General features: G+C 43.6%; 1 protein-coding gene across 1 annotated transcript in view; it reads right to left on the reverse strand.

Moving 5' to 3' along the window:
- Positions 1 to 15,924, reverse strand: part of AGPS (alkylglycerone phosphate synthase) — a 128,400-nt gene that overhangs the window by 81,152 nt on the left and 31,324 nt on the right. Inside the window, exons 3-7 of the mRNA XM_090045377.1 lie at positions 14,835 to 14,925; positions 6,036 to 6,156; positions 5,876 to 5,950; positions 3,472 to 3,543; positions 614 to 693 (exon numbers count right to left, since the gene is read on the reverse strand). Of these exons, the coding sequence (XP_089901503.1) occupies positions 614 to 693; positions 3,472 to 3,543; positions 5,876 to 5,950; positions 6,036 to 6,156; positions 14,835 to 14,925 (439 nt within the window). The remainder of the gene's footprint in view (positions 1 to 613; positions 694 to 3,471; positions 3,544 to 5,875; positions 5,951 to 6,035; positions 6,157 to 14,834; positions 14,926 to 15,924) is intronic.

Genomic DNA, 15,924 nt, shown 5'->3' on the forward strand with positions numbered 1-15,924 from the left:
TATCCCTTTAATGAGCTTAGATGTGGTAAACCAGATAGTTTGAAGCCAGGCAGAAGGTAGGGCAGGGTGTTACCTTAGGAATTCACCAATTCAGAGAGGCATGAGGTTTTGCAGGCAACAAGTTTCCGCCTGCATAAGCTCATGCCTTTCTGGCTCAGTTAATTTCTAAGGTACTACCTTACCCTTCCTTCTATCTCTGCCTCTTTAAGACTCATGTCACATTGTACTTTTCTTGCTTTCTAGACTTGTAACGTTTTTACCACCATTTTACAAAGGTACCCTGCAAATTTACTAGTTATAAATCTGTGCATCTACTAATATATAGAAAAAAAAAATCAACAGGACAATACTAGAGCCCAGACTCATTCCTGGAAAGCATGTACACAATGAATGGCAGTTTAGGTATGACACAGCATTGCAACATTGTATTATATCTGATCTTATACCTAAACAGTCAATAGTAAAGCAATTTTAAAATACTGGAATGCTTTTTTAATCCTTCCAATATAGGCAATGACCACAGATTCTAGTGATTATTTAACCTTCTTTAGGAGAAAATTCACAGGATAAATAGTTAAAGTCTACTGCAGATATTTTAAAAGTTATCACATACCATTTGTGAGGTGTCCAGTGAAATTATAGTTCTTTTCTCTTCTTCAGGACACTCAAGAGCACTAGAAACACTTGTTCCTCCTGCAATAATCAAAAAATATCAATTGATTTAGGGCAGCCTCAAGACACCTTCTCTTAATCTTTTCTGATTTTCACAACACCCCAGTCTGAAAATCACTGAGGTAAAACCTAAATTCAGAAGAGATAAAGGAAGCCTTAGGAATCACTGGAATCAACCCTCCTGTGGTGCTCTACTATTTCTACTGATCCTCTGTCCCCACTACCACATCTGTACCTGAGGGGGAAAGGCAGTCTCCACCGCTGAGTTTAAATCTTGAACTCATTCAATGAGTTTTAGTTCAAGCTCCCCTACTGCCATTTTGAAGCATGGGAATGCAGATGCACAAGATGCTACAGGTGCTTTAATTACAGCAAAGTGACCTGTCTTTTTACTAACGTCTATAGTTGCCTGAAGACAGAATTCTAGAAGCACCTAATAAGTTTTCATCCATCAGTAAAGTTCAACACCTTTGTTTCTAGTAGGTCAAATAGACCAGTGGTTGTCAACTGCATGTATGTGTACCCCTCAGAGTATTTAAAAGGACCGTAGGAGGTATGCAGGGGAGTACGTACAGCCACAACACAGCATGTGGGCAGCCAGGAGCAGCCCAGCGATGTGGAGACCAGCTGGGTCAGCTGGTAAGTTTGTTGTGGAGGGAGGGAGTGGGGCTAGGGAAGGGGCTGCCCTGCCAGGGCAGGACATGGGACTGAGCCGCGTAGAGGGGTATGGCTCCCACCAATACCCATGCCCTGGGAGGGCATGGGGAGCCTGTGCCTCTAGTTCTGTGCATGAGGCAGGGTGGGCTGGGGTCACGCTGGCTTGATCTTGGTGGGTGGCTGGGCCGGGCTGCGCTGGGCTGCACTCAGGGTGTGCAGCAGCAGTGCTGGAAGGGAGCTTGGGGGGGCTACAGCGAATTTTGGGGTGGCTGCAGCCCCTCCCATAGCCCTACTCCGGTAGGCCACTGTGGTGAGGGAGATAATAGGGCTGGGACTGGGGCTAGAAAAGGGGCAGGTGCTGTACAGCCAGGGCGGAGCATGGGATAGACCCATGAACAGCTCATCTGGGGGGTGCAGGGGGTGACAGCTCCCACTGCTGCATGCACCCTGGGAGGGCATGGGAGAGGGACGCATACCCCTGGATCTGCACATGGGGCATGGCAGGCTGCTGCTGTGGGCTGGGGCCAGGGCCGTGCTAGGCTGCTCTCAGCAGGGGTGTTGGGCCAGGCTGTGCTGGGAAGGGAGGTTGGGGGAGGCTATGGCAAATTCTGGGGTGGCTGCATGCAGCCCCTCCCACAGTCCCCTCCCAGCACCACCGCTGCCTGCCCTGAGTGCAGTTTAGCCCAGCCCCCAACAGGAACAGCCCAGAGCAGCAGCACTGGCACAAGCCTGCCCCAACCCTATGTGCAGATCTGGAGAGATGAGCCCCCCCCGCCTCTTGGGATGTGTGCAGTGGCGGAAGCTGCTACCCCCAACACCCTTCAGCTGGCCACTCATGGCTGCCTTGGCTGGGCAGCGCCTGTCCCAGCCCCACTCCCTCCCCCACTGCAGGGGCCCAAGGGAGAAGGGCTGCAGCCACTCCAGAATTAGCTGTAGCCCCCCACCCCCCTTCCGGTGAAAACCCCACTATCATACAAACGCCCCTATCATACAAACCCCACTCCCAGTCAGTTGTTGAGGGCTAGTCAAACCCCCTGTATGAGGTAAACTCCCTTGCCTGCCAGTGCCACTGCCACTGCCACCCGCCCCAAGTGCAGCCAGGCCCAGCTCCTCACCAAAAAGAGCCCAGCGTCCGAGCCTGGAGCAGCAGCCCACCCATACCCCTTGCACACATATGGGGGCACACACCACCCCATGCCCTCCCAGGGTGCGCGGAGCGGTGGGGGCCCCCCTTACGTCTCAGTCCTGTGCCCAACCCCAGCTGGGCAGCCCCTGCCCCAGCTCCACTCCCTCCCCCACCACTGCGGCCTTGACTTGCCTCTTCACCCGCACAGAGGCAGCCTGTCCTCACCCCATGTGCAGAGCCGGGGGTACACGCCCCCCATACCTTCCTGGGGTGCGTGTAACAGTGGGAAATTGGAAAGGCAGAATGATCTGATCTCCAACAGATCCAGGCAGAGCATAATGCAATGACAGTACTCCAGCACAAACTAATAGCCCAATTTTATTTTATCCTTGCATACTTGAAGTCACAGGATGAGCACAAATAAGGTAACCAAAAATGTCAGGCCCAGCTGAGAACCTGTTTTAGATAAGATGCTCGACAGTAAAAGCCAGAGGCTTCCATAGCACTGAAAAATTCCTAAAGAGAGGAGTCTGCTCAAGAATGCTGGCCCACTTCAAGGGGAATACACTGTCAAGACCCAGGTACCAGATATGCAAATGATGGGACCTCAAGGCCAGAACGGTCTCAAACTGCAAATGTTCTGCAAACTTGAAAGCATCAGTACTTGAACTAACCATCTTTTGTTTGCTCCAAACAAGGTCTGTCAAATACTGACAGACACAAAAAGTTTCCATCAGTTTTTAGTAAATCGAATGTAGTATATGTACATGCCAGTGGATCTGTCATTCAAAACTGCAATTAACTACACCAGACAAAGTTTTGATATAAGATTGGTTCTTAAACGGCACTTTGTAAACATACATTCAACAAATCTAATTGATTGAATTATACATGTGGAGAGGACTGATTTACTAGACTGACCTCATGCAACACTAGCCACTTAAGATGAATTTCTAAAGATAAAGCAAGTGTTCAATAAGAAAGTTACATATATGTTTAGAAAAGTATATACTTACCACCAAATGGTATTATGCAAAGATTGTGTTTGCAGGCTAGTTCCACAATTTTAATTACATCTTCATGGCAACCTAAAAGAATAGAAAACAAGTAAAACAGGATGTTGAATGGCTAGTTTTCATATAAGCATACATACCAGTAGCCTGCTAATTCTTTAGGGGCTGATACTACTTTCACACAAGAGCACTGGGGAAGCAGCAGTAGTCTGTTTTCAAGAAGTTGGGCCAATGACGTATCCCAAAATAACTGGGCTCAAGGAACCAAAGTTGTTGAAATGAGACAGCACCACAAATATATTGAGCAAAGTAATTTGAAGATGGAAGCAGCCCCAGATTTAAGTAAAATAAACCTAAAGATTATTGACCTACCCATGGAATACTATCAACATGGAACTTTCAAAATAAGAGGGACAGGCAGGAGAGTTCAGCTGACTATGTACAGAATAAAAGATTAAGGCTTTTGTTTTGTTTATTTCAAATATAAATTCCAACAAAGAACAATGAAAGATGGCTGTTATTTTGAAAGAGAAATGTCTTAAGAGTCTCTTTAAAGAGTTACGTATCAGACCATTAAAATCGTTCTGTCTTAAAAGTAACATCATAATACAAGAATTACCATTAAATGCCATTTCCTTTTAGAATATATTCTTTGCATCACAGTATAGGCATTCTCCTAAAGGCAAGAAAGTGAAAACAGACAAGCTAATGGATGGAAAGCCAAAAGGAGAAATTAAGTGTTGTGCCCAGAAACTGTACAGGACAGGAAAGAAGGTAAAAAAAAACAAACTATGGTGCAAACTCACTGCTTTGCTTTGGAAATGCAAAGCATCCATGCCCTAGGTAATGAGTTTAGTCAACTGCTAAATAACAAGTACAGAAAGGACAAAACAACTTGTTAGTGATCATCAGATGCACATGGAATAGGAGCAGGAAAAACTACTTTCAGTGGTAGCTCTGAAGTTACACTTCAAGTAAGAACCCACATTGTCATATCATCAGTTTTCCATTACAAACAGAGGCAATTTTTCTGCTGTAACTAAAGATATCTAATAAAGTGACATGCATCATGTCAGCCCCCACCAAAATGAGTTGCAACACAATATGCTTCTCAACCAGGACCATGCTCTTTAGCCTTTAAAAAACAGAGTTAACTACTATATTTACTCAAATCCAAGACAAAGCAGCCCCTCCCTGCCCCCTCCCAGTCAGCATGGGGAAAAAAAGCCTCATCTTGAATTCTGGTCATCAGCCTGGGGCATGCAGTGGCACAGCTCTGGTTTTGGCGCTAGGCCTGAAGCCAAAGCCAAGCCACTGCCTGTCTCCACCTGGGACAGCTTGTTTGGCAGGGGTGGGGCACATGACTTGGGAGGGGGGAAGGGGCAGCACAGAGGAGACTGGGGGGGGTGGGGAAGAGGAGGAAAAAGAGGGGATGATTTGCAGCTTGCTTTGCCACCGGGGCCCTGTGCCTGCCTCCCCACTCCTTACTCCCCTCTCCTTTACCTTCTGCTTCAGCTCTGGTCCTTCAGACCTGATCCTGCTTGCCCAGGAGCTGCTGCCACTTCTCTCTGGATGGACTGGGCTGGAGCATGCTTCTGTTAAGTGCTCTGGAGCTGAAGCAGAGCTGCAGCAGAAGGTAAGGGAGAGTGGGCAAGGAATGGGGAGGCAAGTGGCAGCCTGGGCTGGGGCCATGCTGCCACTGACTGACCCAGAGGAGCACAGCTGCAGCAGAAGGTAAAGGGATGGGGGGGTCTAGTCCCCTCATCCCCACTGCTGTTTTTCCCACCACAGCAGGAGGGAGGGGGAGAGACCACAAATAAGACAACCTTCCCCTAAACAGATTCTATACACGGAAAAAAAAAATCAGAACAGAATTAATGGAAAAATTATACATTTGTTCTAATATTTTCCAGGTATAGAATCTAATTATTGGGGGGGTTGTGTTAAATTTGAACTAGTACTGATTTGGGTAGCTATGAGAACACTTTTGTAAAGAATTTTGAGAGATTTCAATTCAAGTTTAAGCTTAAAGTGGGTTGGTTTTGTGTACAAAAATAAAGACAGAAATTCCTGGATATAAAATGTTTCAGCATCTTGTTTAATCCTTTAAAAATTAAGAAGTTGCAAATATGACCAGAGAGCACCTTACAGGAATTAGCCATGGAATTTCAAATTTGCAAGTTAAGTTAAATATTGTAAATGAGAATATATGCAAAGAGAAAATCAACTTATCAATTAAAACAAAAGCCATTTCTGATTCCTAGTTAAAAGTTCCAGTCTACTGACTACAGACTAACATTTGTGGAGTGAAGAGGCTATACATCCCGAGCTACTATTCATTCGTGAGTGGTACCCATTCATGGGAAGCTAGAGCTTCTAAAGCAAAGAAAAAAGTTGAACAGTTTACCTGGCCATACAACTATATCAGGAATTCGTTTAAACATTCCTTCCCTGAGCACAAGTATCTCATGTAGGCAGTGACCTGAAGTACAGAAGAAATAAGCCTGAGAACTTTGAAAAAAATATATTTTTTAAAACATACAGTTAAAACACTAAGATTTTCTTACCATGAGCTCTGAATACCCTATCTTCTGGATCCTGCGAATATGAAATTTTAGTGGCTCTAAGATCCTGGAGAAATTCTTCATTTGCAAAGGATGGAGGCACATCATTAACATTTAAGGTTGCCTATAACATAAGAAAATAAATTCACAACTGCTAAGGTGAACAGCATGCTAGCATCCCATAAACCAGATTAAAAAGATTACAGTTAGGGGTTGATAAGTATCCATAGTTTGAAAGGCCTCTTTACTTCATCTCAGTTCAAGTTCCCTTCCATATACCAGCTTCAATCCTATCTGCACTACCAGTCCTTCCCTTCAGGTGAGTTTTCTCCTTTGTATACCAGACTGCTGATGGTAAATTTCATTTTACTGGGTGGGTCCCTTATTTTTTTCAAATAAAAGTGTTCAGCATGTCATAGACAAATGCACTGTCTGACAAAGACAACCATGCTTTGCAAAACACCACTCACCATATTACTACTCTCCAGTTCTGCTATTTAAAAAAAAGTATGAAAAAAGCAGCTGACGAGAAAAGGTCAGATTCAGGGAAATGACCCTGCAAGCAATGACAAGGATCAAGGTCCAGATCTGAAAAAGGACTTCGATCTGAAGGCTAAGCTACTATCTAACCCGGGGTGGGCAATTATTTAAGCTGGAGGGCCCCTTAATGAGTTTTGGTGAGCTGTTTAGGGCCAAATACATACAATCTTTCAAAAGATTTAGTTTGTTAAAGTTATACTATAGATAAAAAACATATACAGGCATACCTCGGAGATATTGCGGGTTCGGTTCCAGACCACCGCAATAAAGCGAGTCACACGAATTTTTTGGTTTCCCAATGCATATAAAAGTTATGTTTACACTATACTGTAGTCTATTAAGTGTGCAATAGTATTATGTCTAAAAAAAACGATGTACAGACCTTAATTAAAAAATACTTTATTGCTAAAAAATGCTAACCGATGGAAAAATGGCGCCGATAGACTTGCTCGACACAGGGTTGCCACAAACCTTCAATTTGTAAAAAACGCAATATCTGCGAAGCGCAATAAAGCGAAGCGCAATAAAATGAGGTATGCCTGTACTAAAAATCAAACATCTACTGTAACAGATTTTAATTTAATTAAAAAATATTGTCCTGATTTGTCTTTTGAGTAGTGTATATAGAGGCAATTGCATAATAGCTCAAAATAAAGTCTTACTCTTGTATATTGTGTGTATGCGTGTTGGGGGGGAGTGGATCGGTGTGCACGGGAGGGTGTGGGGGGGGGGGGGCAGGCTGCCCATGCACTAAGTTTCGGGATCTGGCTGAAGATGGGGCAGAGGGTACATGCAGCAGAGCTCATCTGGGCAGCGCAGGTGTGGTCCATGCCCCCCTCATCTGGCCCAGGGCTACCCCCATTATGTTCAGCATGGCACCAAGCCCCACCCGCTTCCACCCCTGCCCATCCTGGCCCTGGCCAGCATGCACAGCTTCCCAGTGGGGCTGCAGTCACCTGGATGCTGCTTGGCTTCCCCCCCGCCCAACTGCCAAGTCCTCCTGTCCCTGCTGCACTAGGCAGCTCCTGCCCCAGCATATGGTGCTCCAGCTCCAGGTTGCCTTCCACCCACTCCACCAGCCAGGTGCAATGAGCAGCCACATGCAAGTGGCTAAATGAGTAAAAGATAGCCTGGAACTGGAGCCCTGCATGCCAAGCCAGGAGCTGCCTGGCTGCAGTTTTCCCCCTGTATGGAGTGAGGCAGCAGGGGCAGAAGAGGCAGTGGAGAAGTAGCTTGAGGCTGAGCCATTGGCAATGTGTAGGGGGTGCACATGGGTGCACGTGCACCCCCGAGCGTGGCAGTGCACCTCCTGCGGAAAGGCACCACCGACACTGCTGGTGGTGCCTATAGGCGGTCACTGCTTGCCACCCCCCATTTCCCCACCAATGGTGTCTACGTGGGGTCTGTAAATTGCCGCTGGCCACCACCACCAGCATCTGATCAGCACTCACCACCGCACTGACAGTATCACCAATCGCCTGCAGGAGCTCACTGTGCCCCCCCAGCCACTGGGGGCATGTGGCATTCATGAGCTGAGCTGTACCTACGTAACTGCAGCTGCAATGGGAGCAGCCCTGCTAGGAAGATGTGTGCACTGGCCAGGGCTGGGGCTGTCTGGCGGGCGCAAGCAGGAGGGTGGCCCAGGGTGCCCCAGATGGGAGCAGATGGGGCTCAGTCCTATGTGGAGCCCCACAGGGGGCAGCTATGAGTTGGACCCAATCAACTAGTAGACCCACACCCATGGGCTGGATCTAATCAGTTTGCAGGTCAAATCCAGCCCGCAGATCGTATTTTGCCCACCCCTAATCTAACCCCATGGAGCACAGGCTCTGCATGGACTTTCACATTTCACCTGAAAATTCTCTATGCACCTTCAGTTTTGCTTCCGCATGTACCCTGAATCAACAATCTGAGCAGCTAGGCAGAAGGTAAGTGCCTAAGCCTGACTCGAGTCCAGAAACAAGGCAATGCTCTACACGTCCTCCGAGGGCCTAAATTCAGCAGGTGTGCTCTGAGCAGGCTTAACACACCCACAGGACCAGGCCTTAAGATGCAGTTAGGGCTGCTGGAAAAGTTGAGCAACTAAGTCTTTACTGGATTTAGGCCCAAGGAAAAAAGTTTACTATGGAGTAAGTGCAGCTGTACTATGAAAACAGTGCGTGCATGCAAGCACGCATGCACACACACACTCACACACACACTGCAGGGCATTTTCTTCTTCCAGTGGATTCATTAACAACCCCCACCCCCAAAAAAACAAAAAGATCTTCAGTTACAAGTAAAATGCAGGTTACGGTCTTCTTTTCTTTCCCCACATACTGATAGCTTCCCAAGCAAAATTACACTGATTACATATGGACTCTAGCTTGGAATGATATGAGAATATAAATCAAATTTCAGTTTCAAGAACTATAAACAAAGTTTCTAATCCTAACATTCCACAATTCAATTCTAGTAAAAGAACATATCAAATGATACTAGGAAAGAGGGACTATTTTCCAGTTTGAGGTATTTTTAGAATTAGTGATTATTTGATTTAAAAAATAAAAAGGAAAGTATAAGTTTACATCACTTGCTTTTATTTTAAAATTTCAAGTTAAAAGAAATCAGAAAGTTTCAGTTCAGGTTATTTTGGGTAGTCTTTTTTTGCAAGACTCAAAACCCGAGGAGTCATGTAATTCGTTCATTTTTTTAAATCATTTTTGTTCTGTATCTATAAATGTGATGAGTCTCTGATATGGTAGTAGCTAGGAAGCCCAAATACAAAGGATGTGAGCATGAGAATCGGAGACATTGAGTGCCTGCTTAACTTTAACTGTGAAATTAGGCTAAGTGCAAAAAATGCGAAGTGTAATAGTGAAAAGTGAATTAAATAAAAACCAAATAAAGGAAAACAATGGTTTTCAGCCTTTTAATTTAGCGGTGCTACCACTATAATAGGGAAGTTATCCATGCCTTACCTGCAAGTTTCATTTTGTGGAGTAATGTCTTTCACAGATCCATGACATTCAGCCTCTGCTCTAAGTAGCCTTGGAGGCAAACCATACCTGTCAGTGGCTGGAGAGGTATGGCTCCATCTTTGAAAAACCACCAACTGAGATTTTTATAGCCTGAGAATTCTCTAACTATTCTACACCAGTAGGGACAAGTAAGCAAGTATTAAGACTTAATATAACAATAATACAGAACAAACTGAGTGCCAATGATCTCCCAATTAACAGCCTATTGCAGGGCGGACTGGGCCTATTGCCTTCATAGGTTATAACTCAAGAAGGGATGTTTTTAAGTAAGGCATGGATAGAAATTTTCCTATTCTTCTTGTAATGTGCTCCACAGATCTATGACATTGGAGTTTCCACAAAAGAGTCTGCAGAGAACTATACAGAGTTAATACAGAAAGACGTAACCCTTTGTCAACGATTACTAGTATATTGAAGGAATGAGCATTTGTGTACTGAATGTGGCAGCAGATGACTGGCTTTCCAGCTCATTGACTCTGGAGAAGGTATGAAGATCCAGCCCCAGTATTCAGCATACAGCCAATTTCTTTCATAAGCAAATTCAAGATAGGCAAAATTACCACTCTTACTTCACTCCACAGCCTGCATACAGGGCTGTCTAACTAGTGGCCTGCTTGCAACCCATGAAGGGTCCTCCTTGTGGCCCCCGGACACCTACTTAGCTGCTAATCATCCCATTGCTCCAGCTATAGCAGCAGCTAGGGCCTAGAGACCTTCCCTCCCTTCTCTGGTTTCCATTTCCTACCCCTGCCCCAAGGAACAGGGCAGCAAGGCATGGTGCAGGTTGTGGCCTTGGTGTCTGTGCAGCACAGTGCATATGCAGAGCTAGTGGCTGGGGAGCTTGGATGCAGCCAAAAGAGAATGCTGAGGCCTTACAATACAAGAAAGAAGCAAATATACTATTGGGAAACTGGCAGATTTCTGTCATCATGACCAACTTGAGGTCAGTCAAACCTTGCGATCCTATTAGATTGAGCACAGTAGATGGATGACACTTTTGTTTGGATCAGATCTCCAAAGATAAGCCTTGACCCCTTTGAATATCTTATCACCCTCAGTTTCCAGCAGTGATGGTAACAGTATAGACTGGCTTATCTTTTGAAATGCCCAACTTGAATCAGTGATTTAATCATCTATATCAGGGGTTTTCAACCTTTTTTGATCAGTGTACCCCCAGCAGCTGGACATAGAGCAGGGGGCGGAGGGGGTGGTGCGTGGCCAGATGCAGAGTGGTGGCAGCTGCTGCATGTGAACTTCCCCCTGCATGACAGCACAGGATGGTGTGTGGCAGTGCTGTCCCCACCCACCCATGTGTACCCCCTAAGGCCTTCTCAACTATCCCCTGTTGACAACCCCTGATCTAGGTGACTCAAGGACTTTTTTTGCAAATGGGGCGCAGCTAGTCTGTGGCACACTCTGGATCAAGGGATGGATACTTGGATCTCTCTCTGGTTGACAAGATGCTATTAACACTTCAGTACTTTCCCAGGCATTTGGTAATAGGTCTAAACTATGTGTTGTACTCTGAAAACAGAACTTAGGAAGCAGCTGCAAGCTTAGGTATCTATAAGCCTACTTGTTGTCACATTAGTTGCCCTTTGTTGATGGCAACTAATGTGGATCATAAAAGGTTCACCTTTAATATTGATTTCCTCATGGATCTGCTAAGATTAAGAACTACTCTGGCTTTCTGACACTCAGACAGGGTGGATTTGATTCAAATCACTGTTCAGGAAGCCTCAATTTAATCACTGTTTCCTACAAAACATGCATTCTTTTTGTTTGATATAACCGTAATACATATTATTCACAACTCAAGAGGTAAATGTAGGTTTCATTCTTAGAAGGTACACACTATACATTTTAAAGCAGTGATTCATTTTGATATTTTTTCAGATTAATTTTGCAGCTACATCAGAAAACTGAATTATTATTTGGTTATTTTATTTACCAAAGTTAATTAAAGCAGATAGTTTGCCTCCAAAGACTTTGCAAGAACCTCTAATTCACTAGATTAATCATGGATATTTGAGGGATATTTTTGCTACGCTGTATTAGGACGACATCAAATGAGTGCTGCAGCCATATGTTATTAGCTTGGGGCTTCCTTCACTTTCTTCTAGATTTTTTCTCATCTTTGATTTCTTTTCTCTTTTACAGCCTGGCAAGCTTGCTGCCATGACAGGTTTTCCCTTCTACCAGACTATTCATTCTCTCACTAGATCGCAAATCAATGGAGAGACTGTACTTAGAAACTTACCCTCAAAACTTCAGGAATATTCTGCTCAAAATGTTTCTCTTTTGTTTCTACTGCTCTTCCCTCCTTGCATTTATCTCCAAACTCCTCCTTGCCCAGGTCTACTCCACCCTGCAACAATCCACTATTCATTTAACTTCTTGAAAAACTTTACACTTTGAGAGAGAGAGGTAAGGGCTTGACTGTGTACACTAACTTGCAGAGTGACAATAGGACTGATGGGTAGGTAATCAGGTCTGTTATCTCTCATCTCCATATATTGCTATTAACAAGGATGTTTTCTCTGGAGACACAAATCCAGTTTGAGAACTGAAATTAATCATCACAGAAATGCTTAATAGGATCTTCTAAACTGAGCACAGAGTCCCATTGGGTAGAATGGTTTTCTATAATCTTTAAGAATCTATAGAAGAGCCTCTGGGAATCCCATGAGATTGGGCCCCTAATATAGTCCATGGCCTGCTGTGACCTATTTATAAAACTTTTCTTAAAAGGTTACATGAATATATCATCTCAAATAGTATATAATTAAGAAGTTTTAAACCCTAGTACATGATATCTTTGAGCTCTAACATATCTTAAATTAAAACTATCTTTATATAGGTTTATTGTTCTTTAAAATAATTTTAACCAAAACAAATACAACTACATTTTTAAAAAATCTGTTTTTAATTTTTTCTTAAATTGTTGATTTTTATCCACCCTGCTCACAGACTAGGAAGAGTACAAGTAAAAACTTGGTTTTCCCACAGAAACATGCATTCTACTGTTCCCATTTCTAGGGGGATCTAGGATGGCTGTCTGTATGCTCCAATTTTTCCTGTGTCTCAGGGTATGGTTTTTTGTTTTGTTTTTAAAACATGGACATGACATAGGGTCAGCTTATTTCAAATGAGGGGCAAAGGCTCCAAATCAGAAGCTCCCCTCCACGCTCCCCTATAATTCAAACCCTGGTCTTAGGGTACATGTGGCACTAGGAATGAGCTGATCAACCTGAGACTGTGACCAGACGCTACCTGAGCTATTAAGAGGCTGATTGGGGATGCATGCTATACAACAGAGAAAGGAATTAGACCTAAAAGGAGAGTTTGGAAAGGGGGCCTTTATGCAGGGCAGTGAGGATTGGTTCCTAATGCTGCAACAGTTGCAGTAAAATGACTGAAGCAGCTTCCCAGCCCATTAGGGCTGCAAGCAAGGTTTCATCAGCTAGACAGAATTTTTTTCTGTCCTGATATTTGCCTTACCCTATGCTTTCTCTGCATTGGAAGAGACCACTAGCCTGCTACTTCCTTGGAGCTCTCTCAGGGACAGCTTAGAACAGTGGGGTCCAACTTTTTGGGCATATATGCAACAAATTAAGCTCCATACCATGGCCCCCAGGCAACTCCAATCCCCCTTTCCTGCCTGATCTGCTTCCCCATTTTTGGTTCTCTTCTCCAGTCTGCCACGTGCCACACAAAGACTGCCTGTGCAACTTGTGGCAAAAGTCCTCCTGGCTGAGGCAACAGTCTACAGAAAACTGCAGGGTTTGGGCATCTGAAAGGAGAGACAGATTTCAATTCCATCAACAATCTGCAGGGAAGCTCAGGAGGCATGATCTGGCTTTTCATCTTAACATTTGCACATTTGAGAACTGTGGGTTGCAATGATAGACAAAAGGGGGAAAATTGTGTGTGGAAAATGAAAACCCTTAAAAAAAAGTTGGATTAACTGCCCAAAAGCCTCTTAACAATTTCTTTGCCTATTTGCAGCTGAAAAAGCAGATATAAAACTAGCAGTGTCTCAGAGTTGGAGGCACTCCTCCCCTGCCACCAGTTAACAGGTTTGGTTTGTTTTCAAGGCTACCTGGAGTAGAAATCTAAAGGCATGCATTAGGGATCCCAACACACCCTTATTCATAAGCAAAAAGCTTATTCACATTCAGTTGAAGGAAGAAAAAAGCTTGCTGCTTTCATTAAAACATGAAATATTTTATTTATTACCTATTTCCTTGACATTCAGAATCTCCAATGCCCAAAAGATAGATTGAAAAGTTATGTAAATGCAGAGATGACATACCTGTGCAACATAACAAGTAAGCTTAATAGACACTGTTATGGTCTATAAAATGTTTACAATCAGCTTAACCTTTTAGCACTGTTACTTCCTTTTTGTCTCTTGTTGTAAACTGTCCGGTTCCCTCTACACAGTACAGGTATTGCGCAATTACCTGGTTAACTGCGCAATTACCTGGAGACTAGCCACACGTGTGACGTACCTATCACACGATAAAAAGCTCCAACCAGCTATAAACTTGTACCTCAAGAATGTGCACTAACTGTATAGCTGGTTGCCTTCAAACTTCAATTTACATGTGTAGCATGGCCTCCCCTGCAGCTGGGAGCACCATCAGCTAACTCCCAGACACAGGAGTCCATCACGCCCAGTGCAAAACCTCTGAGCCCTAGACGATCCCCGTGACCCAGTGGTGCAAGGAAACCCTCATGGCTAGAGGATCACTGCAGGGATACATGGGGCTCGCAGCTATAGGAGCCTGCTTCTTGTTAGTGCAGGGGAAGCCAGGGATCAGACTCCCCCCTACCCAGCAATCTAATGTGCGATCCTACAACCATGCCTCTGCACGATTGTGTGAATTGCACGTTAGATCCCAATGCACCATAAAATCTCCCCTCTGTCAGCTTTGTTCAGCAGTTAGTTTTAGAAAAGCCTATCAGACACAAAGAAAGCCCAACATCCCCCACTCAAGTTATTGTGATTAAGACAGATTGACATTAAGGTATTGCAACTTTCAGCACTTTTAAGAAGTCACCCAACTTTTGATGTATAGCATATCACAATTCATATATAACTTTTTAGAATAAGTGTTTTGCTTTAATAAGTAAGGCATCTTGAGAACAACATGAGCCATGCCTAACAGATGAATGGTTGTGTCACCAACAGTATAAGAATGTTAGAAGGAACTGTCTTCTTCAGCTTTTTACTTACTCTAGGCAAAGTTTTGTGCTCCAGACTTGCTCCAAATGTTTTTTCCATCCATTCCTTCAAAATTGGTAATACTGTACCACCTAATCTGTACCTAGAACGTAAAGAGTCAATGTTCATATTGGCTCTTTTTAATACGATTCCCTGGAGTTTGTTATGAATTTTCTTGATGGAATTAGTTATTTAACTATTTACATATTTCCAAGAAAAGAATGGCTGAATCAAGAGAAAGTGCATGTAAGCTTAAGGTGTGAAAAAACTCAGCTAGACATTCAAATAATTGACAGTTTGTGGTTTGGTTTTTTTTTTTGTTTTTTTTTTGTTTTTTTACAGAATTATGTAAAAAGTGACAACTCCAATTAGTACATGTACAGGACTCAGTTTTAATGAATATTTGCATGTTTAATTCTTTTAGCAATGCTTTTAACAAATAACTGAATAAAGTAATATAGACAAACTAGATACAATTCTGAAAAGAGGAATAAAAGTCACAGAAATAAGAGGTTAAAGCTAGACTACAGAAAACTCAACAAAGAGAAAAGAGAATAGAATACAGTCCTTCCTTCTAGTGGCTACAAGAGAAACAACTTTGTGGCTGCTCTTCTAAAGCAAAAAGAAACAGCAACAACCTCTACCTATGCAACAAAGCCACTCACTGGAGATAACCACCATGAGGAAAGGAGTGGATCATATTTGCTTCAAACTTGACATACACAGAAAAGGCAAGGGAAAAAGTACAAAACTTTTTCCTTGTACCTAAGAAAGAGAATCACTTTTCCCTGGAATGGTAACGGGTTATCTTCAGCCATTTCTACACTGCCTCTGAGCAGACTATCTGGGACTGCTGCCAAAAATGATACTGTCTACTCACCTTTCAGTGCACACTAGAGCTCAGAAGTTTGCCAGAGTAACTGATCCAGAGCTCATTAGCTGAAACTTAACCAGCAAAGTGATTTGCTAATGGTTTACAAGATATTTCAAACTAAAAAACACTCAAGTACTGTATGCAGACTAAACCTTAGGGGACCGTTAGAGATTACACAATCAAGTCAATTTCAAATGGTCATTGTTTAGGAGATCTTTGGAGAGTACT

The sequence above is a fragment of the Crocodylus siamensis genome, chromosome 4 (assembly GCF_052110815.1).
Source record: "Crocodylus siamensis isolate JL-2025a chromosome 4, ASM5211081v1, whole genome shotgun sequence".
In the NCBI taxonomy this organism is placed as follows: Eukaryota; Metazoa; Chordata; order Crocodylia; family Crocodylidae; genus Crocodylus; species Crocodylus siamensis.